The following is a 27,543-nucleotide window of genomic DNA, read 5'->3' on the forward strand; positions in this document are numbered from 1 at the left end:
CCTATAATATGATTTTTTTGCTTCCAGTCCTTATTTATTTTTTTATCTATAATTTTTTACCGTCTAACATAAATACCAGTATATATTTCACTGTTATAGTTAGTTTTAATAGTTAAAGTATTTTTTCGGGACCCAGTCTCAAAAAGTCTTTTTTTTCCAACCGGCGCAGTTTTTTGTATGGATTTTTTTTAATTCTTAAGATTACTCGTTTTTAACATCGAATAACACTAGAAAAAATGTTAGCATCTCGTCGCTAGTATTATTATATCGACACAAAGTGCAAAAATACATCCATTACCGCACCTGATAAACAATTTACCGGTGTATAAAAACAACACTTTCATCGGTTTAGATGTGGACTGTAGACCATAGATATATTACTCACGAAGACTGGTTGTGATGTCAGAACGTGTCAGCATCAGCAGATTCAGTGGTACCAACCAAACTGAGTTTTTTAATGTGATTGTATTTCATTTTTTATATACAGAGTTTTCCAATAAGAGGTGTTATTTTGAATAGCCCGTTATTTCGGTAGATGTCACTTTTAAAGCTGTTATTTTTTGACATTTGACAAGAAACTACGCCATTAATAAAAATGGAACGATATACGCTTCGATTGGGTCCTTGAAATGCGTGAAAATGATCCGGAATTCCATCGAAAAATCATCTTGAGTGATGAGGCCCATTTCCACCTCGGTGGCTTCGTCAACAAGCAAAATTGTCGCATCTGGGGCTCGGAAAACCCGATAGTTATTGTTGAAAAGCCTCTCTATCCTCAACGTGTGACTGTTTGGTGCGGTTTATGGTCCGGCGGAGTCATTCGACCTTACTTTTTCGAAAATGAGGCTGGAGCAACAGTTACGGTGAAGGATTGTGCTATCGAGAGATGATTAATGATTTTTTATGGCCGGAATTGGATGGTATTAATCTGGACAACGTTTACTTTCAACAAGACGGCGCTACGTGCCACACAAACAACGAAATTATCGATCTTTTACGATTGAATATCAAAATAACACCTCTTATTGGAAAACTCTGTATTATTCTTCTATGACTTATACTGTATTTTGTCTCATACATCCAATGCAGTCATGCAGCAAGTTCCCTAAAACCCTCCAACGGTGAACTCATTTGAGGTCGTGAAATGGATAGGCTTAAATTTTAGGATCAACAACTAACTATTTGCACATCGCGAGGTCATTTTCATCTTGAGCTATGCATATTTGAAATATCCTTTGAACGTTAAAAAGCATCATTCAAGTGGTCGAAGAACAAGAGATCTCCATACCGTCAATTGCCTAAATTGTGCCAATAGCGAGTATTGTCTTGTATTATAATTATCCTGGAGTACTTTCATAAATTGAATTTTGCTTTAGAATTGCATTTAACACTTGTGTGCTCTAGGCCAGTGTTCCGCAAAGCGTGTGCCGCGGCACACTGGTGTACCGTGGTTATCAGTTGGTGTGCCGCGGAAAAAAATCAAGGTATTGTGAAGATAATAAGAAAACAAATGGGAGCAGATCATCAGTCACTTCTGTTCATACAGAATTACGATGGCTTTCTCGCGGAAAAGTGCTATTTCGGATTTACGAGCTAAAAAATGAGTCCCAGACGTTTTTAGACGTTCAGATTTTGCTTCTGTTTTTAAAAAAGAAGAACGGGTTGTAAAACTTGCATATCTGGCGGACATATTCGCTAATTTAAATGAGCTCAACAGAAAAATGCAAGTCAGGAATTCTTATATTTTAACGTCTTCGGACAAAATTGAAAGCTTTCGCGCTAAGTTGGTATTATGGATCAGCCACGCTGTCAATGGTAGTAATGAATTGTTTCCAAATGTCATGGTTGTCGATTGAAAAAAAAGTGCAGGCTTTGATAGTGAAACACTTGGAGCTATTAGCAGAAAAAATTAACTGTTATTTTCCTAAGTGTGACCTACAACGTTTGGACTGGGTATAAAATCCACTCTCGGATAAAATTTCCCTTCGACACTTGCCGATAAACGAGTAGAAAGAATTCATGGAGTTAAAAACTGATCGGACATTAAAACTAAAATTTTCCAAAGTAGAGCTAGCACATTTTTGGCTGCATATAAAAAATGAGTATCCACTGCTTTCAAAGCATGCTGTTGAAAATATATTACCATTTGCCACAATATACTAATTGGGATTTTCAACTCTCACTACTATTAAATCAAAAAAAAAGAGAACGCCTGAGGACGATCAATGAAGAGATGAGAGCAGCCTTATCAACGATTGCTTCAAAATTTTGATCTCCTGTGCTCAGATAAACAGGCTCACACTTCTCATTAAACATCTTTGCAAATTAGGTATATTGATTTTAGTAATAAATAAATATTGATTTTTTCTTTGGTGTACCTCTAAAATTTCTTGATTTGATAGGTGTACCTTGAACACAAAAAGTTTGCGGAACACTGCTCTAGGCTGTCGTTATATTCTCAAAAGCTTTTATTAAAGTTTATCATCGTTATATTAAATAGCACCTACATTCATTATACACAACGTTATTAGTGTAGGTACACGACACGTCTTTAATTTACGAGTTGTCGTGGGGGTTATTAACCACCCAGCCTAGTTTTTGCGTGCTGGCAAATAATAGAAAAATCTGCACATGGCTACTTTCAAAACAGTAATTATTCTAGAACAGGTGTGGCGAACCTAGGGCACGCGGTGGCACGTTTAATCATTTGGATGGCACACTAACGATTTCCAAGTTCAATTTTTTTTTTAAATTTTTTAAATTTAAAAAATATTTTTGTTTTTGTTTTGACCAGTTGTTTCAAAAATATCTGAACAATCGTTCATATTCTTCTTTTCTTTTCAAATGTAACAGTCATTCTGTTGATTTTTTCAAACCAGAATACTTCCTTTTACAGTCCTGCCAAAGTATAACATCACAACTGCCACTCTACAAATAATTCAACACTCCTCACACACCAACACTAAACCAGTCTTTAATTCTGACATACACCAGCACAAAACACGGTCACAAAATCAAATACATTTATCGTCATCTACTTACACGACCAAATTTGGAATTAACTCCTTACAATACATTGCACATAAACAATATAACGCATTACCTAGTAATTTAAAACTTCCGGCAAAGAACAAAAAAACATTGGCAAAAGCTCTTAAAAGATATTTCCTTAGCAGTTTCATTAATGACTAACAAAATCTTTCTCTGGAACTCCATAATAACATCTGCGTTTATTTATTTTAATGTATTTTATTTATTTGCCTTGTCCTTTCTAATGTTGTATTTCCCGAAATGGGTTTTATAAACTCATTGGGAATAATACATTATTACTTTGTTATCATTTTGCAATGTATTATCTTGTAATAAAAAATAAATAAAGAATTGGGTTGTTTCAACTCAAATTTAACTTACGTTACGTTAAGCTAAAACATAAATCTCTCCTTGAAAAAAGTAAAGAGGAATGAAAAGAATTTATTGCTCGAGCTAATAAAAATAAAAATCCAACATCCCTAATGAAATTTATAGGCGGTTGTTCAAATATAACTGCTGCTAGTTTTGATGCCTCAAACGTAATCGCTAAACACGGAAAACTATTCAGCGATGGAGAATATCTGAAAGAAGCATGGCTTAAATGCTTATTTTATCTATTTGGTTAATTTTTTTACAGCTTGGGCACGCCACACAATCTAGAAATAATATTTGAGGATTTTTGGCACGCGGGCCCAAAAAGGTTCGCCACACCTGTTCTAGAACGACCAAACTTTGTGTGTATCTGTGTTCAAATTAAGCTTACTTGGCACCGGTGAGATAAACCGACGGTAACGTTTTGTAAAGTAAGTACAATTTTTGCCTACTTTAGAAAACAACAAATCTATTTTAAATTGATTTCAATGTTCAATTTCAAATAGACAATTGATATTATTTTGTCTAGACCCGAGGGGTTTAATTTTGCATAATCTAACTTACTTACTTTTGATTTATTAATGTTGAATCACTTTCTTACCATTAATTTAATGTTCCCTAGAATGCATTATTGTGACAATTAAACGACGGTTTCAGGCTACAATCTCTGAACAGTATAAAATAAAGCCGATATCCGTGTCTGTCTGTTTGTGAGCTTTGTTCTTCTAAACTGCGCAACAGATTTTGATAGGGTTTTCACTATCACTTGGAGAATTTCTTCCGCAAGGCTAATGTATATAATACATGCATATTATATTTGTAGAAAGTAGAGAAAAGTCTATGTTTTTTAATCAAGTTTAAAAAAAAAATTCGGGCGCTTACATTTGCTAACGCTGGCTAAACATTATGAGATACATCAAAACAATGTACTACGGAATTGTATATCTTAAAAAGGCCCACAGAAAAGTCCGTCGTAGCAAGTGTCTATCTCCTAAGGTTAACCCCCAGCAACGACGGGTACCCATTAGGTTATAAATGGATTACAAGTAACAAGTTTATTGGCGATGTTTTTATGCCTGTATTGAAGTATAAAGCTGTACTAATTAAACATTTTAGCAGTACATATTTCAATGAGGTAACTTTTCATTGCCTTTGTTCTAATGTATATTCTTTAGTTTTGTTTACATATAAACTATTTAAAAAAATCTTTTCTTTCTTCATATGTTATATTGTATGTAGGTATACGTCAATAACTGTTATGTGTGTAGGGTATGATTTGTTATATTGTATGTAGGTATACGTCAATAACTGTTATGTGTGTAGGGTATGATTTGTTATATTGTATGTAGGTATACGTCAATAACTGTTATGTGTGTAGGGTATGATTTGTTATATTGTATGTAGGTATACGTCAATAACTGTTATGTGTGTAGGGTATGATTTGAGATTTTCACGTCAAAAGTATTATAGTAATTTGTTTTTGGGGTATTATGCCGTGCTGTACTAAAACTGTCCGAAACGTTGGCTAAAGAAGGAGGTAGCAAAACACGACATAATACCTCAAAAACAAATCACTTTAAGTCATGTATGTAAATGGCGTTTGTGCCGATAATTCTAAATAAATATTTTTATTTTCTCTCACAACCCAAGTTAGTATTCTGAACCTTTAATTTTATGTAAATAGATTACAGAAGTTCAAATATGAAACAGATCCGCAAATTCTAACATTGATTCAATGAATAATTTCAATAATTATGATATGATAGGTATAATATACATTCCCATGTTTAGCAGATTTAATACTGATTACAAATTCTTCATTGAGTCTATATGTAATGAAATACTTTTAGCCTGTTTAATCGATCACATTCCTTGTGATCTTGTTGAGATGACTGGTGAATGGGAGGTGATGTATTCATGGCTGGGTACCTACAGTGTACAGACTGTACAGTGTGTACACGGAACAGAAAAACCCTAGAACTGTGAACATTATCGATTTTAAAAAAACTGATTTCGTTAATTTACCTAAGACTTTTCGTCTCCTAGACCTCCAGACAGGCCAGAAATTGATCATCTGTCCAATAAAGAATTTCGATAGGTACCCATTTATTTGAAATTTTTTGTTCGGTTTCATCCGAAGTAAGATAAAATTGACCTTACTTCAGGTCTTATTTTCGAGAAATAGTTCGAAGATATAGATCAGGCTTTAAATAATGGTTTTTATGCTTCTTTATATTGGGATTTCTTTCTCTCATCCTCAGAGCAGTGTTTCAAGTCCCCATAATACAGCGCACCCTCGTTTTCCGTCAGCCATGAGAATGCCCTTTACTAGGGTCTGGTGAAAGACAACCATAATTTGAAACGTTTGCTTGAAACGGCTTTAGCCCTGTTTGGTGACTGAATCTGAAAAGCTTGGTACTTCCTAATCTTCGTCTTACCCATTATCATTCCCTTTCCTAGAGCAGTTACGACTCTAGTGCAGTATTCACAATAAAATAATAATAAGTACTTTGAAATACAAGCAATATGAAGATTGACTCAAGGATCTAAAAATACTTATAAAGAAAGAACAGAAAGGGGCGACTTAATTGAGACTTCCAATATTTTATCTGGACATTAGTTGCCCTGGCATTCAGGAAATCTTCACCACCAACACAAACGTTAATCTCTAAATAACCTTTTGCATCCAAACCTGGGAAACACTTCCTTGCAAATAGTAGACTATTGGATTAGCGGAAGCGTGGAACAAACCTCCACAAAATGTCATTGAAGCTACCAATATAATTCAATTTAAAACTCGATTGGCAAAGGATTGACTCATTTTTAAATTTAAATTAGCTCAATTACTATTAAACTTACGGTGTAATTAGATATGAGTGCATCAGCAAAATGCTGCCAGCAGTGCCAGCTCATCGACTAATAATAAAAATAATAAATGACTATTTCCAAACCTTTACACTATCCGTATTCCCGAGGAATGTGAAACTGTAGAAAAAATAAAACAAAAACATCATTCTAAATGCTATAATCATTAACCGTAATTACAAATGCGACATAATATGAACAATATTGCTTAATCCTTAATATTTATTCCTGGAACAGGGGCTTCCTTCTTGTTGTATGGAACTCTTCCCTCGTGTGGTAAGGTTCATATGGGTCGTCAACGTAGTACTTGGGCTTCCTCCAGTACTTGGTGACCATGGAGTCCAGCAATCTGCTCTGGGCGGCCGTGCAAAAGACGTGCTGCCTCAGCCGCATCCGCCGGCGAGGAGACTTCTTCCACAGCATGCGGTGGCGACCGGCTTTGGTCCTAATCCATCCGCCCCAGTTCAAGCGGAAAAAACGTTTGATCACAGCCTTAACAGTCCTCCTTTTACCACTGTTCCGGCTGAATTTAGTCAAACTCCTAGACGGCGCGACCGATGCCTGCAAATCATTGATCTTGGGATTCAATAGAACGCTTTTGTAAATATTGCTGCAGATACTATGTTGGTTGATTAGCGTTCTCTGTATTAATGTGCTGAAGTTTGTGGTTTGGACGTTCGCAAGGACCCGCGGTACATTGTTCTTCAGACTTGTTGTTACAGCCGCTATTGAGCGAGATCGTATTGCTGGAAGAATAAATATACTGTATTATGTAAATATTAATAAATTTCGCAAAGAAAACACAATTATTATCGATGTATTATTACCATTGCACATTAACCTCAACATCTTTAAAAAATTGTGACAGCTGAAAATGCATAGACGAAACTCGATATGTTGAATATGCTTTCTATGGAGTTAATGGATGTCAATGTTGCCACTATAAAAATATATACACCTTAAGAGGATTGCGGGGCTACAAAACTTACATTCTGCGAAATAAATAAAAAATTATGATAACATGAAATGAGAGAAATATAATCATTACAGTGGTATTGACCTTTATAGTAATTATAGAATATAATGATGGGTAATCTTCCAGAGTAGCTGGACATCCTTGAAATAAATATTTTTTTTAAATATTACTTCGATTCATCAAGCACTATACAACTCACTATTTATATATGATATGGTGAAATATGCTCAAAGTTCCATTTATGGTATCTTGTTTCAAAATTTGATGTGTTTTGACTGTTTTGATTATGTTTTTTTTTATTGTTGTATGACTTTTTCGTGGCGTAACCAGCGATTTTAAAATTTTACCCAATGATGGTTACAATTAATAGTAATCAAGGAAAGATTTTTTGACCAGTCATATACCAGTTGCTGTATTTTGTGAGCAAGCTTACAAAACATTACACAGATTGACAAAACTGTCGGAATTTTTAATCATTTATAAATTGCATTTTATTTACCATTTTTTGTATCTTTAATGTTAGCATTTTTAGTAGTTATTTTTAGGATTGATATTCATTTTTTTTAAATTATTATTTACGTGAATTGATACAAAAATTAGAATAATAAAAACTTCGTAAATGTTATTTATTTTTCTGCTTCATGAAAACATATCCATTTCATTTAGTAAGTAATACAGCAGTGAGTATCGTAGGTTTCTAATACAAACAAGTAGAACATTATTTTTAGGCTATTTCTGTTCCCCTATCTCACATCACCATCGCAACTAATGGAGTTTCTATAAATATCTCTCTGACAATGATGCACTGTTATTGAAATATTACGGGTATTTATGTTTGGCATTTCTTTCACTAACAGGACTAATAATTATTCTATTTTACATCCGGTGTCACGGTGTTGAACAGCAAGTAAACGGTAGAAAACGCGTTATTACAGAGTTAACCTTTGAAGTGAATGGATTGATTTAAACTTACTGCTCAAGCTTATAATAATTTTACGAGTAATTGAATATTATGTTTCATTTTTTAGTTCCTACTCAAATGCAAAATTTGGCAAAGTGTTGTTATTTTTTGCAATAATATTTTTATTAGCACATTTGTCTATTGATTTGACTTGACGTCTCGAAACTTATGTCAATGTCAGACGCGGTAAAACTTCTCCTTTGATTTTTCAAAACCGATTTAAATCATGATTCCGACGCGGCCCTCGGGCAGAAAACGGTGGAATCTTCACGGTAATTATTTTACCCATATTATTTACTATTGATAATAAAATATTTGTTTGTTTTTGCGTATTTAATGGTAATTTGTTTATATCTACCTGCAGATGGGCCGAGGGGATCGTTGAGGAGATTGAGGAATCAGTTGGCTGAAGATGGGTGCGTCGAGTCTCAGGTTCAGTTGGCGAAGCAACTACTGGAAGAAAGATGCGGTAATATTATAGTAAACATTTAGAACTAATCCTGTAATTTTTAATATTAATTTCGATGTAAAGAAACCTTAGAGCTTCGTTAGGAGGACGAACCGGCGATCATTGGCCGGATAGAAATGCTGATATTTTTGTGAATACCAAACGTTAAATGCATTTTAGAAATCTGTTTTATTTAAATTTTGCAGAATGATAATTTATTTTTGTTATTTTAGAGCTGGAAGCCGACAGACTATCCAATGTCCAACAGGCCATGGACTGGCTGATTTGCGCAACCGAACAGGGACACAAGGAAGCTCGTTCTCTGCTTGGAAGGTAACAGCGTCATATTATTCTGAAGCATATTGTACAATTTATTTATCTAAGTACCTGACCACTTCTACTAAGTTGTTCAAAACATTTCTCCTTAAGTCTAGTTGACTTGGAATTCTGTAATCTTGCTAATGTTTGCGTTCTTAAAATATCTGTAAAATTAAAAAGTATAGTAACTTTTTTGACAACACAAGTGAAACACATGCCTGTACCCAGTTGAAATTTTCTAAACCAGAATGTATTATTTTTACTGTGTTTAGTTACATTTCCTTGGTTTGTTCCTAAAGTGCTTAGAAGGCCCAAAACGCATTGAGCATGACTAACTATGGAGGCAATTGAAATCCCCAAAACCCCCCTTAATATTACTAGGGATGACGGGGTTAAGCTTAATAGTTCTCAGTAATCGGTATTTGATGGCTACTTCAAAACTAAATGCAGAACACCACATTAAGAGTATTAACGCTTGCAGCACAGTATCACTTCTACATACATAAAGTCACACTTCACCACAATCTACACATTTGATGATGGACACTGTAACGCTATCCGAAACGTTGGCAAAAGAAAGAGGAGTGCAACACGGCGTTATAACCTAAAAAATAATCACAAAAATATTTTTGGCTGTGAAAATCTCAAATGATATCTTCACGGGTGATATCGGACGGAGGTCACTGAAGTAGCGCTAGATAGTGACGTCTGGAGGCACTGCGTCCATGTGATGGGTCCCCCTCCCGAATATGACAAGTGAAAGAAGCTGCAAGTTATATTTGTATTAATTACATACAATAATATAATTGTTTTGATTGCTTGCAGGTGTGTCCAAAGTGCAGTGCTGGGATCGCAGACATCGGCCATGGTTCGTGCACGCTCCTGCCTGGCCGCCAGTCAGCAGGAGACCGTGGCAAGGAAGGCAGCCAGGGACCTGTTTGCCAGGTATGTCATACTTGTTTATTACCCATGGTTGACTCATATGAGCCACCATCGTACTTGGTCCTAACTATGGATTCATTCCAATGATTCTATCATTTGTACCAGCTAGATTACAATGAATCAATCAATCATACGATTTCATTGCAATGATTCAATTAATACTTTAATTTCGACTGCGATGCTTCAATCAATACTCACACGATTTTGATTGTAATGCTTATTATTGCGAATGTTTCTTGTAATAAATATTGCATTCTACACAGCAAAACACTGTCTTTTTTTTTATTTTTTTTTTTTTTATGTGACACCTCACAAGAGTGTCCCTGCCTGTGCAGTGCACAGACAGGGGAACTATGTCACCACCCGGTTGGGCGGCGTTGTGAGGCGGAGTAAGGTAGGGGCTGTAGGAAGGGATTTGTTAATGCGGGCCTTGAAGAGTCTCGGATTATAGGAGGGAGGAAAAACAGATGCCGGTAGCTCGTTCCACATACGAGCCGACTTACACAAAAACGAGTCGTAAAAACGGCCCGTTCTCATGAAGCCAACGTCAACCGTGAACGAGTGTTCAGTTCGTGTCCGTCGAGTTTCGCGCACGTGCACCGGTGCATCAGGGATCAATGCTGCTAGCTCCTTGGAGCAGGCTCCATCGAAATACCTGTAGAACAGACACAGCATGCCTACATTGCGTCTATGCATTAGAGAAGGCAATCGGTCTGTTAACAACGGATTGTCAATCAGACGGATCGCTCTCCTTTGCACAGACTCAAGCAGGTTTATCAAGTATTTTGGGGCACCAGCCCAAAGGTGGCTCCCAAATTCAATAGTTGGGCGGACTTGAGACTTGTACAGGGTCAGCAGCTGGTCACTGTTGAAGAATCTCCTAGCCCTGTACAAGACGCCCAACTTTTTGGAGGCCTGATTTACTCGGGCTTCTATGGATCCCCGATACTTGAGCTGGTCTGATATAGTAACTCCAAGCATCTCAATGGAGTCTTTATTGGGGAGAGTGCTCCCATCAAATTGCACCAGACAGTCATTGATCTCCCTCTTTGCCGAAATCAGACACGCTTGGGTTTTTGAGACGTTGAAACTGACCAAGTTGGCCTTACCCCAGGCACGAACCATCTCTAGGTGGTGGTCAATTTTTCGCTTCAAAACTTCCCGAGCTGTTCGGACATCATAGGTGGAAGGGGGCCTGTCAAAAAGATAACCCTCGTGAACGGTGCTGTCATCAGCGTAGCAGTGAATTGGTGCACATTCGACGAGATCGTTGATGTGCAATAAAAATAGCGTCGGAGACAGCACAGATCCTTGTGGCACCCCCGCATTGATTTGGTGCGGTGAGGAAGAAGAGCCGTCAACCACGGTTTGAATTGTTCTTCCCCTCAGAAAGTCCGCAATCCAACTATGCAGGGTTGGGTGGATCCCATACGATGGTAACTTCCCGATAAGCGCCCGGTGCCAGACTCTGTCAAAGGCTTTGGAGATATCCAACCCTACGGTTTGGGTTTCACCAAAACGTTCCATGTACCGCCCCCAAATATGCGTTACATATCCGAGTAGATCGCCACACGATCGATTTCGACGAAATCCATATTGCCGATCGCTTAGGATATTGTTATTCTCGAGATATGTGAGCAATTTGTTGTTAACCACCCTTTCTAATACCTTCGAGAGTATGGAAGTGATAGCTATGGGGCGGTAGTTAGAAGGGTCGGAGCGGTCCCCCTTATTTGGGATTGGGTGGACGATTGCCTTTTTCCAAAGATCTGGCACCTTTCCACCTTTGAGAGAGAGCCTAAATAATTTCGCGAGCACTGGAGTCATTTCTGCAGAACACCTCTTGAGGACCAAGGCAGGTATTCCGTCCGGCCCACAGGCTTTGTCGACTTTCAGCTCGTTCAAGACTCGGAGAACCTCTCTGTTCCGGATCTTCGGTTCCTCCATTTGAAAACCGCAGTGCGGAATGGAAGGGGGAGTCTCTCCGTTATCTTGAAGAGTTGAGTTTTCCGCGAAAATTTTGCCTAATAATTCAGCTTTCTCGCGGGCTGAGTTAGCCAGCCGACCATCAGGCTTGGTCAGAGGTGGGAAAGTGGTTCTGCAGAAATTTCTTCCGATCGAGCCAGAGAGTGACCAGAAAGCACGGCTACCAGTGGGGCAGTCGGCCAGCTTTTTCGCAATTCTCTGGTCGTGATCGCTCTTAGCTCTATTTAGAACTCTCTTACAATCCCTTGCCCGTTTTCGGTATTCCGAAAGGTTATTCATGGAGCTAATCTTCCGGAGTGTATTAAAAGCCGTATTTTTGAGTCTGACAGCTTCAGCACAGCGATGGTCAAACCAAGGTTTTGTGCCTGCTCCAGAGGATTTGACGGAGAAGGGAATGTAGCAATCCATTGCTGATGTGATTACTTCTCCTACCTCGCGTGCACAAATTGATGGGTCCTCGGAGCTAAAGCATACAGTACTCCAAGGAAAGGCGCCGAAGAAAGACCGCATGCCGTCCCATGTAGTGCCATACCTTCCTCTTTACATGTTTGTCGGGTTGACGGTTCATGGAGGATGGGACAGAGGTGGTAATCAGGCAGTGGTCAGAGGATCCTAAGGGCGCTGTCACCTCCACTCTGTACCCGAGTGGCTCACTAGTGAGAAACAAATCGAGTAGGTTGGCTCGATGTGATGGGATGTCTGGTATTCTGGTCGGAGATTCTACGAGTTGGCTTAGTCCATGGATAAGAGCAAAGGATTCCGCTGATCTACCGGCAGAGTTTGTTGGGCCCGAGAACTTCAGCCATTGTTCATTATGAACATTGAAGTCCCCCAGGATTACAAACTCGGCCGATGGATAACGGGGCAAGAGAATATCTACAGTGTCACTCAAGTATTTAAACAACTCAACAGTGTCTGATTCGGCAAGGTTTGGTGAGCGATATAGGCACGCATAAATTCTCATCATACCGGTGAGATCCACACGTACCCATAACACTTCGTGTTTTGCGCTCTCGATATTTGCGAGACGAGCGCAGCTGATGTCAGCACGGCTGTAAAGGCAGACACCTCCTTTTGGCCTGAAAAGGCTTTCCAGATGATATCCTGGGCAGTTCAGATAGGAGGTTTTATTAGGTCTTTATTTAGAGTTAAAACTTATAATAAGCAACGAGTGAAGGACGGCCTAGGGGCTAATGTCCTCTCTATTATGCTCTCACTCTCTCTCTGTTGCTAGAATCCTAACTGTTCTGAACATGAAAGGGAAATTATTATTTTTTTGGTAAACTAATGTTTAAGGCAAGGTTTTTTATGCATAGCACAAAGGGTAACAATTATTTTACAAGCAATAATTATTCGCCTGAAACACTCATCCACATTGAAAAATCTCCTGATAAAAGATACATGACGCCAACGGGACTCGAACCCGTGTCCCTTCGATTTCCGGTCTCCGGTTATAGCCGCCATAGCTCAGTGGTCAGAGCTGTCGACCGGAAATCGAAGAGACACGGGTTCGAGTCCCGTTGGCGTCATGTATCTTTTATCAGGAGATTTTTCAATGTGGATGAGTGTTTCAGGCGAATAATTATTGCTTGTAAAATAATGAAAGGGAAAGAAATATGTTACAATATGTACAGACGCACCGTAGAAAATCTCAAAGTTGCAAGCAAAAAGTATGTCAATTGTAGTGCTTTCAATTTCGTAGTTTTAGTACTAAACTGTCCTGCGTTGCGTAAGGTTGTTTGCTACCTCGAAGTAAATTAAAGAGTTAACTGTCAGTTGGTTTTCTACAACACGGCCTGTATTAATAAAGATGGCGGTGACTATTGCCATCTAAGCCTCGTATCTCGAACTATCACAACTGGGCTGTAGCAATGGAGGTGGAGTTTGACCAAGTGTTGCACGTATCATTCTAAATTTTAATATTTATTATTAGATGAAAGAAAAATATCTTTTTGTTTGCACAGTTGTGGCATTTTTGGTAATGCAAAAAATGCGCGTAAATAAGATATCAACTAAAATGTGCTGAATTATTCGCATTGTCTGTATAATAAATATTGTTTTATGCAAATGCTTTATGAAAACTGCAATAAAAAGGCATTTATGACGTATAACATAAATAGCTTGGATTGTATCTATAAATATTATGATCGTTGGATGATTTCACTTCCAACTGCAGAAAATCAATAGTAACCTGTGGTTACTGACAATTTTAATGACGCTCTTCATTTTTTTGTCAGCCGAATTGAGCTAGCACTTTTCGATTAGCAATCATTAATACGTTAAAATCTGCTTAAAAAGTTTTCAAATATCTCCTGAAAAATTTTTAAATTTAATTTTTATGCTTTTCTTGCCAGAAGCTGGGCACTATATTTGCTATTTTTATTTTGAGACAATCACTCTAAAAAAGTTAATTTATTTCTTCCAGCTTATCAAATGGTGAAGAGTTCATCACGTCAGCCCAGCTTGAGAAGCGAATGCGCGAGATCTGGAAGATGCGGCGCGGCGATGACGACGTCAGCGAGGAGGTAGGCGAGGGGGAGGGAGAAGAGCAGGAGGAAGGGCAGCAAGGAGATGAGCAAGGGGAGGGTGCGCTGGAGCCCTCCAACCACCTGTGCGCCGGGGAGTGTGCCAATGGCATGGCGCTGGGAGACCAGTTGCAAGGACAAGGTTAACTGGTATTATTATTTATATAAGTTGCGAGAAACTCCACACCTGCTAATTGGCGTGTGCCAATATAACTTTCAATGCTCAGTGAAAATCTGGCAGCTGTCGCTATGTCTTGTTTTTATGCTGGACCTGTGATTGAATGAATCAAACATTGTTGTCCTTGTACAGTTTTTGACTACCTACTCTAGTTAGAAGTTATAGCGTGTTGAATATGGGTGACACAGCTTTCCAAGCTTACAAATCGGAGTTTTCCAAGCCTTCATAGTCCAAGGTTGGCAGTGAGCCTATTGTGAAGTGTTGCTAAAAAGTTAGATTAGCATCAAAAAGACCATTGTTGCGAAGGTTAACAAACAATCACAGATTATATGATATGATATACCTATATTCCTTTCCATAATTACAATACTCGCCCGTCCTTTTTCCAGGAAATTTTGTTTAAATATCTTATCTAACATTTAAAATCATTTTTAAATCATCATCAAAATAATTTTTCATAGCAAGCCAACGACGTTATCTAAACCCTTGTTTCTGTTAAAAAATAGGAAATCTGTCTAATGTATTGATCCCCTATCTTTAAAAATGGCTTGTTATGCTTAGCACTTGGATTTCTGACATTCTGTACTGTTGCATAACGGAGAGAAATGCCAAAATTTGTAAACGGTTGATATTTGTCTCATGAGAATAGCTCGTTTTTCTTCAAGACAGATTCACTCCTTCATCTTCTCAAAAATCCCTCCACATAGCATTCCAAAAGATATCATTGGTCTTGAGGGAAACCTCAAGGTCTTTGGTGTGGAATTCGTTGTTAAACAACGTATCACGTTTGGTAGTTATTTGTACGACAATTAATATTACTCGTTTCAGAATATCAACCATCAGTGGAAGACGCCAGTGTTCGCAATATCACAGAAGACAATCTGGTCTCGGCGGCGGTCAACTACTGTCACGGCCAACTCCCCGTAGTCAGCAGAGAACTCACACTCACCGAGCCCAACATCCGGGCGCTAGACCAGATCCCGTACATGCACAGAGCCTTCCTACACCCCATCCTCTTCCTACAGATCATCTACATCAAACTACTTTCATACTTCTCCGGATTATCCTATCACCTCTCAAACATACAGATCTTAATCTTATTCTTGGTCCACTCTCTTTGCGGGACCGACAACATTGTTCTCTTCTTCCCGCTCATCTTTTACTACGTCAGCTTTGTGCTGATGATCGTCAACACCTTTAAAATGCTACACACCAAGCGTGAATTCATAGATTTTCGCAAGTGGTCGGGGCTATTCCTGCGATACAGCGAAGGAAACTTAGATGCTGATGAATCTGAACAACAGTTTATTAAAAGTCACATAAAACCATTTATTCATTTCTTCGTTGCATTATTAGTTCATCTTTCATTCTATCCGATCGTTTCCGCACATTGGATTCCGCTATCCGAATTCACGGTAATGGCGTTCTGTTTGACGTTCTTCACATTATTAACATTCTCGACAAACAATTCTTACAGTCGCTTTCCGGACTGGCTGTCGTTTCTTTCGTTCGGTATCAACGTGCTGGCGAAATACCCTTATGAACAAGACGCGGTTGTGAATCAAGGCTGGCGTTTCTTAGATCTGCAGATACAAAATTTCCCATCGCATATCGTCGGGAACGGTGTGGAATTCTGTTTGAACTCTCGAGTTCTTTTCTACCTGATGATTCCTGGTATTTTGATATTTATGGCCCGACGAGAGAGGTGGCACGGAAGTTATAAGTACGCGATTCCTCATTGTGTGGTTTTAAGTTGGCTTCAGATCTTTATAATCAACTCCCAAGGGGCGACCATGTACGGTCTGATGCGTGGAACGTTGGCTCTGGTGGGGATGTTCTTGTTCCTGCCGATAATGGGAGTGACAACTATCTTCCTGCCCGTGTTTGCGGTGGTGAAGCTGATCACCTTGTCTGATGTGATCTATGTGGCCAGTTTAGGCGGTGGGGTGTTGGTCACTCTCATTATAACGTGCTTCCTGGCTAAGAATTATACCATGAAGAAATATGTCACACCTTTACAGGTTTGTAATTTTTTTTAAGTACGTACGTATTAAACGATTCCCAACCTTTAAAAAAAAAATTTCAAATAGTTAAAATTATACAGTATTACATTTACATGTATTAATTGCCTCGGTAACAATCTCTTGTATTTGTTTAGTGATAATTGAAGATGTCCACTGACTGATTAAAATTATTTTCCTCCATTGGTATTCTGGGCATTGAGGAACACGTATTAATCCCGTTAATCCCAGAATTTATGGACTGAAATAAAACCCAGTAAGGTGAAGTCAGTAAGTGTGTGGCAGTACACAAGAGTATAGCTTTCATCCACTCTGTTGTGAATGTGGTTGAACTCAGTGTGTAGCAGTACAGAAGAGCATAGCTTTCATCCATGCTGGTGCGAATGTGGTTGAAGTCAGTAAATGTGTGGCAGTACACAAGAGTATAGCTTTCATCCACTCTGTTGTGAATGTGGTTGAACTCAGTGTGTAGCAGTACAGAAGAGCATAGCTTTCATCCATGCTGGTGCGAATGTGGTTGAAGTCAGTAAATGTGTGGCAGTACACAAGAGTATAGCTTTCATCCACTCTGTTGTGAATGTGGTTGAACTCAGTGTGTAGCAGTACAGAAGAGCATAGCTTTCATCCATGCTGGTGCGAATGTGGTTGAAGTCAGTAAATGTGTGGCAGTACACAAGAGTATAGCTTTCATCCACTCTGTTGTGAATGTGGTTGAACTCAGTGTGTAGCAGTACAGAAGAGCATAGCTTTCATCCATGCTGGTGCGAATGTGGTTGAAGTCAGTAAATGTGTGGCAGTACACAAGAGTATAGCTTTCATCCACTCTGTTGTGAATGTGGTTGAACTCAGTGTGTAGCAGTACAGAAGAGCATAGCTTTCATCCATGCTGGTGCGAATGTGGTTGAAGTCAGTAAATGTGTGGCAGTACACAAGAGTATAGCTTTCATCCACTCTGTTGTGAATGTGGTTGAACTCAGTGTGTAGCAGTACAGAAGAGCATAGCTTTCATCCATGCTGGTGCGAATGTGGTTGAAGTCAGTAAATGTGTGGCAGTACACAAGAGTATAGCTTTCATCCACTCTGTTGTGAATGTGGTTGAACTCAGTGTGTAGCAGTACAGAAGAGCATAGCTTTCATCCATGCTGGTGCGAATGTGGTTGAAGTCAGTAAATGTGTGGCAGTACACAAGAGTATAGCTTTCATCCACTCTGTTGTGAATGTGGTTGAACTCAGTGTGTGGCAGTACAGAAGAGCATAGCTTTCATCCATGCTGGTGCGAATGTGGTTGAAGTCAGTAAATGTGTGGCAGTACACAAGAGTATAGCTTTCATCCACTCTGTTGTGAATGTGGTTGAACTCAGTGTGTGGCAGTACAGAAGAGCATAGCTTTCATCCATGCTGGTGCGAATGTGGTTGAAGTCAGTAAATGTGTGGCAGTACACAAGAGTATAGCTTTCATCCACTCTGTTGTGAATGTGGTTGAACTCAGTGTGTAGCAGTACAGAAGAGCATAGCTTTCATCCATGCTGGTGCGAATGTGGTTGAAGTCAGTAAATGTGTGGCAGTACACAAGAGTATAGCTTTCATCCACTCTGTTGTGAATGTGGTTGAACTCAGTGTGTAGCAGTACAGAAGAGCATAGCTTTCATCCATGCTGGTGCGAATGTGGTTGAAGTCAGTAAATGTGTGGCAGTACACAAGAGTATAGCTTTCATCCACTCTGTTGTGAATGTGGTTGAACTCAGTGTGTGGCAGTACAGAAGAGCATAGCTTTCATCCATGCTGGTGCGAATGTGGTTGAAGTCAGTAAATGTGTGGCAGTACACAAGAGTATAGCTTTCATCCACTCTGTTGTGAATGTGGTTGAACTCAGTGTGTAGCAGTACAGAAGAGCATAGCTTTCATCCATGCTGGTGCGAATGTGGTTGAAGTCAGTAAGTGTGTGGCAGTACACAAGAGTATAGCTTTCATCCACTCTGTTGTGAATGTGGTTGAACTCAGTGTGTGGCAGTACAGAAGAGCATAGCTTTCATCCATGCTGGTGCGAATGTGGTTGAAGTCAGTAAGTGTGTGGCAGTGCACAAGAGTATAGCTTTCATCCACTCTGTTGTGAATGTGGTTGAACTCAGTGTGTAGCAGTACAGAAGAGCATAGCTTTCATCCACTCTGTTGTGAATGTGGTTGAACTCAGTAAGTGTGTGGCAGTACCGAAGAGTATAGCTTTCATCCGCTCTGGCTTTTATTTAGTTTTCGTATTGCTAATTGTCAATCTGAAACTGATATTAATTATTAAACAATGATTTCTTAGGATGGGTTGTTTCACAGAATAACAATTCATCAAATATCATCGTTAATTTGCGAGTTCTGTGAATGTCATATTCAAGTTCTATTAATATGGCATTACAGGCCAGTTACTTGACAGAACTGAAATAATAACAGAACTTGAAAAGAACTTTCACAGAACTTGAAAATTAACTATGAAATTTGAAGAATTGTTCAAATTCTCCGAAACAACCCGTCCTTAGAGTCTCAGTTTATTTTCACCTATAGTGTGAAGATTATTTAATGCCTTCAAATTATTGAAGATCTGAATGTTGTAACTGATAACATTTTTTTGATGTGACAATTAATATTAATCATTAATTATTTTTTTAGCTGTTCGCCGCAATGGTAACCCTGCTCTTCCTCTTCTCCCCGCAAATAAAAAAGTTCCACTACGACAACATTGCGCAGAAAGATCTCGAAATGATAAGCGACGAGAAACTGGAGGAGTCGGATCGCTACGCTAAGTTCGGCCGGGGCTCCTTCCTGGATGACACTGACTCTGAGAACTTTCATCTCCTCTGGGAAGAGTACCAGACCTTCTGCCACGCCGCCTCCTGGGAAAAAACCAACATCGCCGCCACGCAGATGAAGTGCACGTTACTGGATGGCGTGAAAGTCAACTGGCACGGATATGTGGTGGACGTTAGATTGCTGAGTGTGGAGAACACTTGGAGTTACTTTGCAGATAAATTGCCCAGTTATTTGGGGGAATTGGTGCGATGTTATTATGGGGATAAGTACGTGTTGGATTGTGATAAGGAGACGGGAGATGCCCTGAAGGATTGCAGGTTTTTGGAGAATATTGTACAGAAGGAAGGGAAGCAGTGTCACCTGGATAACTTTGATAGGTACGATATGTATTTTTTTGAATGCCGTGAAACCTCTTATCAGCAGATAGACTCGTTGTCGATGATAATGCATTCTATCAGATGACATTACAGCAGTTAATATACTAAATAAATGTCGGTCCTATCCGATTAGCATCTGGCAAGGTCGGTAGTGCGGTTGACTCCGGTTCCTGGAAAGGATGGTACAATCCTCAGCCAAACCGAATTTATTATTATTTTTTTATGCGTTGATTTTTTATCATTTCAAACTTAACATATTGACTCTTGCGGTCTGTTCCATTATACTACAGAGGCCGTTGTGTGTAATGTTTGAACCTATTGGATTTACAGCTGCATAACCTGCGGACCATGGTCACAGATTACTATGACACGTGTATGGCTCGACTTGTACTTTTAGGCATTTTATAATAAAAGTTCCTGCATCACAGCTTTCGGGTCACACAATAAAATTCTTCAATTGACGTATTTGTGTAACTACGAAGACTAGCACCATTCCCCACAGCGATCGGTGATACTTTAAACTGATTTTTCTAGGTAATTCTTGATCCAACAATAGTGAGCTTTAAATATAATATATGTGTTGTTTTCAGGAACAACAATGATAATATCTCTCTCTTGCTAAAATCTAAATACATTCATGGGTAATTTTTGACTTGTGATTTCATTAACCAACATCATTATCTTTGAAAGCAAAAAATGTTAGCTATTATCTTTTATTTATCAGTAAAATATTCTAAACGCCATTCTGTATAATGATGACTGGACAACTAAGGATAGTGATAATTCAACACACTTTCGAAAAGTGGTATAAAGTCATGAAAATTAATGATAAAAAAATAGGTTAGGTTTACATGCTAGTTGTTTTTTTCATGGCTTTAATGACTTGGTATCACTTTTCAAATATGTATTGATTTGTCACTGTCCTAGAGTCACAGGGGCCAATCTACAAAAACATAGTTTTGAGATAAACCAAATAAAGATTAGAATGCTCATATGCCCAACTGTATCGTTTAAACGGCTGTATGGCGTTACCGAAACCATGCTTAACTCAAAACACCACTTTTTGTAGCTAGGCCCCTGTGATACCAAGCCTTTGCTTAATTGTCATGGAACCCATTATAACCATGTCTACTAAATTGACTTTTTTTACAAAAATAATGTATTATTTTCCAGTTACGAGCATGAAATCACCGTCAGAATGGAATCTGGCCTTCTACTCAAAAAGGGTGCTGAAATAACGTTAAAAGCCGGACATCACTTCACTAACTTCAGCCGCAAGATAAAGGCCAACGACAAGATCAGATTCCGCGGCATCATCGACTCCCGCACCTTCGCCACCTCCAAATGCACCGGACTACCACGTCCAACTTTAAACGTCTACGAACTCAGCTGCATTGGATGCCAGAACTACGAACTCAAAGACGTCAAGTTACCGTCTACGATACCAACGGGAAAATCTCAGTTCACCACGCTTTACAAGAGTCTTGTTAATGATGTGTACGTCTCGGCTAAATATATTCTAAACTTTGTATTGAATCCGATTGTTACGTTTAAGTAGCGCGGTTTTCATTACGGTTTATCAGTTCTATATTTAAATGTTCGAGAGGAGTCCTACTTCAAAAGTTACACTGATTTATTTGTATTACAGAGTATGTAAGTATTTCAATAAATACAGCTTGCTATAGATTTGCAAAGTTATCTATGCCTTCCGAGACATTGGTTTTTGGGGTGTTATGCGTGGCGCTTCCCCCTCCTGTAGCCAACTTTTCAGACAACCTTGCAGTATCTTTCATCAGGACAGATGTATGGATTGTAGTAGATGATCTATTGTAACATTTATTTTACCTAAGCTTCATGAGGGCAGTATTATTATCAATTAAAATACAATTGTGATTACCTACTTTATACGTAAACATATAAATTGTTGGTTAGGTTTTTTTTGTCCGCCAGCTCAGATAACTTTGTAAATCTGTACATAAGTATCTCATAATCTATTCCTGGTGTACCTTTATTACTTATAAAATATTTTTTATTGCATTATTGTAAGTATGTAGTACTGTTAGTTTGTTAAATTCATGATTCCAGTGGTACACAACCTTTCTTTCATAAATAATAACATACGTAATTTCTTTATTATAAATTATTATATACATGTTCCGTCTTATTCATAACAGAAAATACGGGGGGGTAAGATAAGGATAAGAACGGGTTAGTAGAAAACGTTACTTCTTATCGTTAACTGCTTATACCGGCCATAACACGGCAGTATTAGTAGTTGACAGCTTTTTAAACCGCCTGAGTCCCAGGAATAGGAAGGTATTACGATCTCAATGAAAATGTAAAAAAGCAGTGATACCCATTTGCAGCACTATCAGGAATATTTTAAATCGAAATATCTATTTACCTAATCGAATTGGCCAGATTTCATTGCAATTCAAAACAGACTGAGTCAGTGACATTAGTAATGTTATCTGAAGAAACGTGAAGTGAGTCACAAAATGTCAAATGCTAAAATGACAGTGTTTTTGAGGTTTAGAACAAAGCAGTGCTTGTCTAAAAAAATTAGTAAATATGAGTAAAGAATTTAACCCGAGCAGTATACGGCCCTTCTCATATAGCTATACCAACGCTACAACGGCGTATTTGGGAATCTTTATAAACAATACTGATTATGTATTTTTTTTTTTTTTTTTTTTTACAGTAATACCGCACAAGAGTCCCAACTGCTCCCGTCTGGAGCGAGTGAGACTATGGCATCCCCAATTGGGGTATGTTGTGAGGCTGAGGGTATTGGGGAGGGGAGGGAGATGGGGAAGAGGAAGGTGGGGAAGTACCTGGCTATTCAGATCTGGTCACCAAACACGGCTAAAGCCATTTCAAGCAACGTTTCAATTCTGAATGGTGGTCTTACACCAGGGCGATACTGAGAGTATCTTCCACTCACCTTGTCACCAGTTTGCCACCATTTTTGATATAATTTAGTCAACTGTACAATTAGGTTTTCAATATTAATTGGTTTACATATTTGAATTATCTTAATCTTCTCACTACAATAAGGATTTATTTTATATTACTTTTAAGGTAAATTTTAGCATAAATTTGAGATTTAGTTACAAAATTTTCTGCTTTTTCTGATTAATTCCTAAAAGAGCAAACTCAAATTGTATTAAATTTAATATTGAATAAAACAAACTTCGATATTTCTAAAATAAATTTACATATAGATATCATTTGAAGTTTTGGATTTTGTTAAAGCTGAAGATATGTCTGGCTGATTCTGTCAAAATTTTACTTTTGATAATAAGAAAATTTATTTTATGTAATAATTAGATTTCATATGAACTAGATTTTACTATAAGAATTATTTATATTTTAGTATGTACTACTAATGTTACTATTATTGATTTTTTTGTGAAACTAAAAATGTATTTTTTAAGACACTTTAATATTATCTCAATACAATCCTTATGTTACGTAAACCTTATAATTTATAATACTAGTATAATTCATAATAGTAGTATAATTTATAGAAACTTAACCTCCTCCGCAAATGAATACCTGAATTAAATAAAGCCCTAAGTCTGTAGAAATGGTGTATGTGCCATTGCTAATGCCCTTGATAAAGACCTAAGTGCCTCAAAATTATTTGTAGCCGTGCAAATATTTTATCAAATTTCGAATCATCTATCCCATCACTATTATTTTCACCTTTTATTACACATAGTGTTTTTAGTTACTATTCATGAGGCACTTAGATCTTTTGAGCGAAATGAGTAGTAGCACTTAATGGCTTGTATAAATTCGAAACAAAGTTAGCTATGTCTTTAATATGACGGTTTATTATTAGTTATGTTTCTGTAAGGCCCTTTTTTATGTAAATAAAAGTGGCAATGTATTGGTATTTATATTTATTTTATTCTTTTTTTTTATATCTTAGTATTTTTGTTCAGTTAAAAACCTTTAACTAAAGTTTTAAAAAATTGGCACTTAGTGCTTTATTTAATTCAGATTTTCAAAACGCCATTTGCCTTCAGCCCTCAAATTTTTCCAACGTTTAGTCCTGTTCCACGCAGTCAATCCACTTGTTCACGTCAAGATTTTCGGTGTTCTGTCATCTAGTATTATTTTCACATGGTCTGGCAATGCCCATCGGAATCTTACAATGGTTTCATGCCAGTAAATATTCTCAAGTTAACCCCTCGGGCCCAGACAATATAATATCATGTCATCAAATATTCCCGCTTGATATTCAATTTCAAATAGATTCGCTGATTTCAAACGTTTTCCAAAATTAAATGTATTGGAAAGCAGATGAATGAATCGGATTTTGATTATACAAATGGACAAATATGCAAATTACAATATTAAAATTATGAATACAAACATAATATGTGGCTAAAAAATTTTAAATAACTTTCCAATGGTTCTTTTTGTCAACTGTGTTTACAACGTAATACAAAATTTAACAGGTTCATTGCCAACCTCATCATATAACTTCATTGCCAGGTGTTCTTCCAGTAACTGTCGCGACTTGTTTCAGCGCCCTTGAGGTTATTTCTCACGAAAACGGCGCTATATAAATTAGCCAAATATTATTGTTGTTTTTATGCTGACCCTGTGCTTGAATGAATCAAAAATTATTGTCCGCATGCCATTTTTGACTACCTACTTTGTTTTAAAGTTATAGCGTGTTGAATATGGGTGACAGAGGTTTCCAAGTTTACATATCGGAGTTTTCCAAGCCTTCACTGTCCAAGGCTGACAGTGATCCTGTTTATTTAACAAAGACGGCCGGCATAGTCCAGTGGTAACACATTGGACTGCCATTCCGAAGGTCGCGGGTTCGAACCCAGCGTGCGTAAATAAATTTTATTTGATTAATTTGTGTTATTTCACAATTAATTAATTAAAATAATATATAGTATATTTGCGGCACGTTCCAGAGTGGAAGATACTACCAGTATCGCCCTGGTGTAAGACCACCATTCAGAATTGAAACGTTGCTCCAAATGGCTTTAGCCGTGTTTAGTGACTAGATCTGAATAGCCAGGTACTTCCCCACCTTCCTCTTTCCCTTCCCCACTTACCTTCAGCCTCACAACATCCCCCAATTGGGGATGCCATAGTCTCACTGGCTCCAGACGGGAGCAGTTGGGACTCTTGTGAGGTAATCACTATAAAAAAAAAAAAAAGTATTCTGTTTTATAGACTACTTATTTCAAATTTAACGGGAGCATCTATGGTAAACTTTTAAATGCAAAGAAAAAGCCTGGTGTTTTCTCTTTCAAAATTTATTTATATTGTATCAGTTTTATGAAGATGTGAGATTTGGTGACAAATCTAGCACTACATACGTGGCACGAATGGTTGGTTATTTTGAACTTTCTGTAGAATCCATTAAGGTAAATGGTACTGCTAAATTTGTTTCTTCATTTTGGATTAGGCACTATATCTCACAGAAGTAGATAACCACTGGTCCTTACTGCATAGAACTACATAATTAGTTTGGCTAAGGCCTTGTCCGGCTGTCCAATTTATGTATAACAAAATGATGTTGATTTTAAACTGTTATCTATCTTCACAGTTTGGTGCATTTGTCTACTGTGTAAATCATTATTTAATATGTACAATATTGATGTTAGGTGCTTTAAATGTTACACATATTCCTAAATCCTGCATTTTGAATCTTTGTTCGTGTTATGTCATAAGGTGATTTGAACAGGGAAAATTAAATGTGTTTTTTTCAATGTTTTGCTGATTTATTTCAAATTTTGTTTTGTTACTGATTTATCACTAGTTTTTTTTTTACCATTTATTCCACACGGGAGGCCCTGAGGAAAATATTTTCCCTCGGGGAATATGTCATCTTTGTGGATTCTGTATGGAGGGTTTTTCAAGGAAAGGAAGCGGAGGAAGTTCTGGAAAGGAAAAGGGTAGGAGGGGTGAGTAGGAATGTAGGGGACAGTGCGTCCAGGAGTCACGTAAGCATGAATCCATCCTGGCCACTGTGGTGCAAAACATTGGGTCGAGAGTCTGGCTGGAGAGGTCAACTGACCCGCCATGCAGCTGGTAGGCAGACGCCGCTGAGAGCTGGACAAACCTCGCCCCATGAACCCATCGTGAAGTCGTCAAACGTAGCAAGTCACGTGGGGTGACCTATGTCAGAGGTGTTGGTTATCCAATTAATGGTTCCCGGGATGGCGGTACCCACACCCGCCTGTCAAATTGAAAGTGGTTATATTAATCGCGATTTCCATTATCCATTCAGCTTTTCAAAAAGTCTTAAAACATGCAAGAGGATTGTCAGTTCCTATTTATTATTAATATTAAGAGGACATTTTTTCAGCAAAAATCGCACATTACCCGTTTTTCTCAGCTTTATGTCTGTTTAAATGCGTCGAAGCATAGAGCCCGGCTCAAAAAGTTTTTCTCAGATGTATGTCTGCTTAAATGCGTCGAAGCATAGAGCCTGGCTCAAATTGTTTTGGTTTCTCCGTGTGATTTAGATTCACCAGTTTCCGGCTAGTACATCTGTGATAGAGTGAGGAAGGGTAAAATAAAACAAATATTTGTATACATATATATATAATTTTATATTCCATCCTGCTGACAATTAAACACTGTAATAATACGTACATCCTTACAAGTTAAAGCGAAATGCATCCTCAAATCCCACAGTTGGTGTAATTAAATACATACAAAGAATGTCGCAGAGAAATAACTCACGACTATAAAACCTATACATACAAATAATTATTAATAGTAATCAAATAGGGCCTTTGTTTTTACCATTACGTTTATAATTACTGACCGAAATAATAGTTTTTAAAAGCTTAGCATTGTTATTGAATACACCATCAAATCACACTTAAACACTGATCCTCGGCACGTTTCAGCTTTTGATCAAATTGTCATCAGTAGGCAATCTCAATGGTCACAATTTGGTATAAAGTTGAAATGGGCTGAGAATCGCAATTTAACGTGGACCATTAATATCAAACCAAAATGGCGCTGATTGTACATTTGATGGTCCTCAAATGATCACCGCAACCTAAGGGTTTGTAGTACTGAAATTAATGACTTAAGTCTGGTTAGATGCAAACCAGATTACTTAGTGTATTCTAAATCAATGTATTACACATGTTGCATAAACCTATGACCATTTTACCAGCTGTATAATAATAATTTTCACCTACTTAAAATAACTTACAATTATTAACTAGATAACGTCTTAATTACAAGAGTTATCAAAGACAATTATTATTATTATATAAATCTAAGGTAGACAAAGGAAGGTTTTAATTTAACGGTAACAATAATATTCCAATACAAATCACACTGCACGGGACAAAAACTACTTGCCAACAGAATTATAAGAGCAAATATCTGTTGTATTATTGCAATTTCGTAACCATCAAATATCAATCAAAAGTCAATAGAATGGTTCACATTATATAACGTGAAATAAATCTGAATCTTCAGTAATTCACAAATAGAAAATTCCGTACACAAATTTAAAACTTACTTTTCTATCAAAAATAAAAATGTATTATTTGGTAGAGTCCTCGATCATCATTTACACTACATCATTATTTTCTTCCCGCCAATGTAAAGCTGTCAAAAGATTGCCATCATTATTCCCAATACCCGACACCTCGAGGAAAATTAAAAACTTCATCGATTGTTAAACTTTACAAGGTGACTAAAATGTATAGTAAATTTGATTAATGAAAAAAACATATCTGCTA

General features: G+C 37.7%; 2 protein-coding genes across 2 annotated transcripts; one reads left to right on the forward strand and one right to left on the reverse strand.

Moving 5' to 3' along the window:
* Positions 1-6,412: 6,412 nt before the first annotated feature.
* On the reverse strand, positions 6,413-7,164 carry mRpL35 (mitochondrial ribosomal protein L35). The gene is made up of 2 exons (XM_089646638.1): positions 7,095-7,164; positions 6,413-7,013 (listed from the first exon to the last, which is right to left on the reverse strand). Exons 1-2 carry the CDS (start codon positions 7,114-7,116, stop codon positions 6,490-6,492), a joined length of 546 nt encoding a protein of 181 aa, XP_089502764.1. The 5' UTR covers positions 7,117-7,164; the 3' UTR covers positions 6,413-6,489.
* A 1,180-nt stretch (positions 7,165-8,344) lies between these two features.
* wfs1 (wolframin ER transmembrane glycoprotein wfs1) lies at positions 8,345-22,941 on the forward strand. Its single transcript, XM_089646784.1, has 8 exons — positions 8,345-8,476; positions 8,569-8,673; positions 8,886-8,985; positions 9,796-9,915; positions 14,324-14,565; positions 15,430-16,622; positions 19,278-19,795; positions 20,969-22,941. Exons 1-8 carry the CDS (start codon positions 8,431-8,433, stop codon positions 21,351-21,353), a joined length of 2,709 nt encoding a protein of 902 aa, XP_089502910.1. The 5' UTR covers positions 8,345-8,430; the 3' UTR covers positions 21,354-22,941.
* Positions 22,942-27,543: the final 4,602 nt, after the last annotated feature.

The sequence above is a fragment of the Hesperophylax consimilis genome, chromosome 25, assembly GCF_061612785.1.
Source record: "Hesperophylax consimilis isolate HC1 chromosome 25, BYU_Hcon_1.0, whole genome shotgun sequence".
Classification (NCBI taxonomy): Eukaryota; Metazoa; Arthropoda; class Insecta; order Trichoptera; family Limnephilidae; genus Hesperophylax; species Hesperophylax consimilis.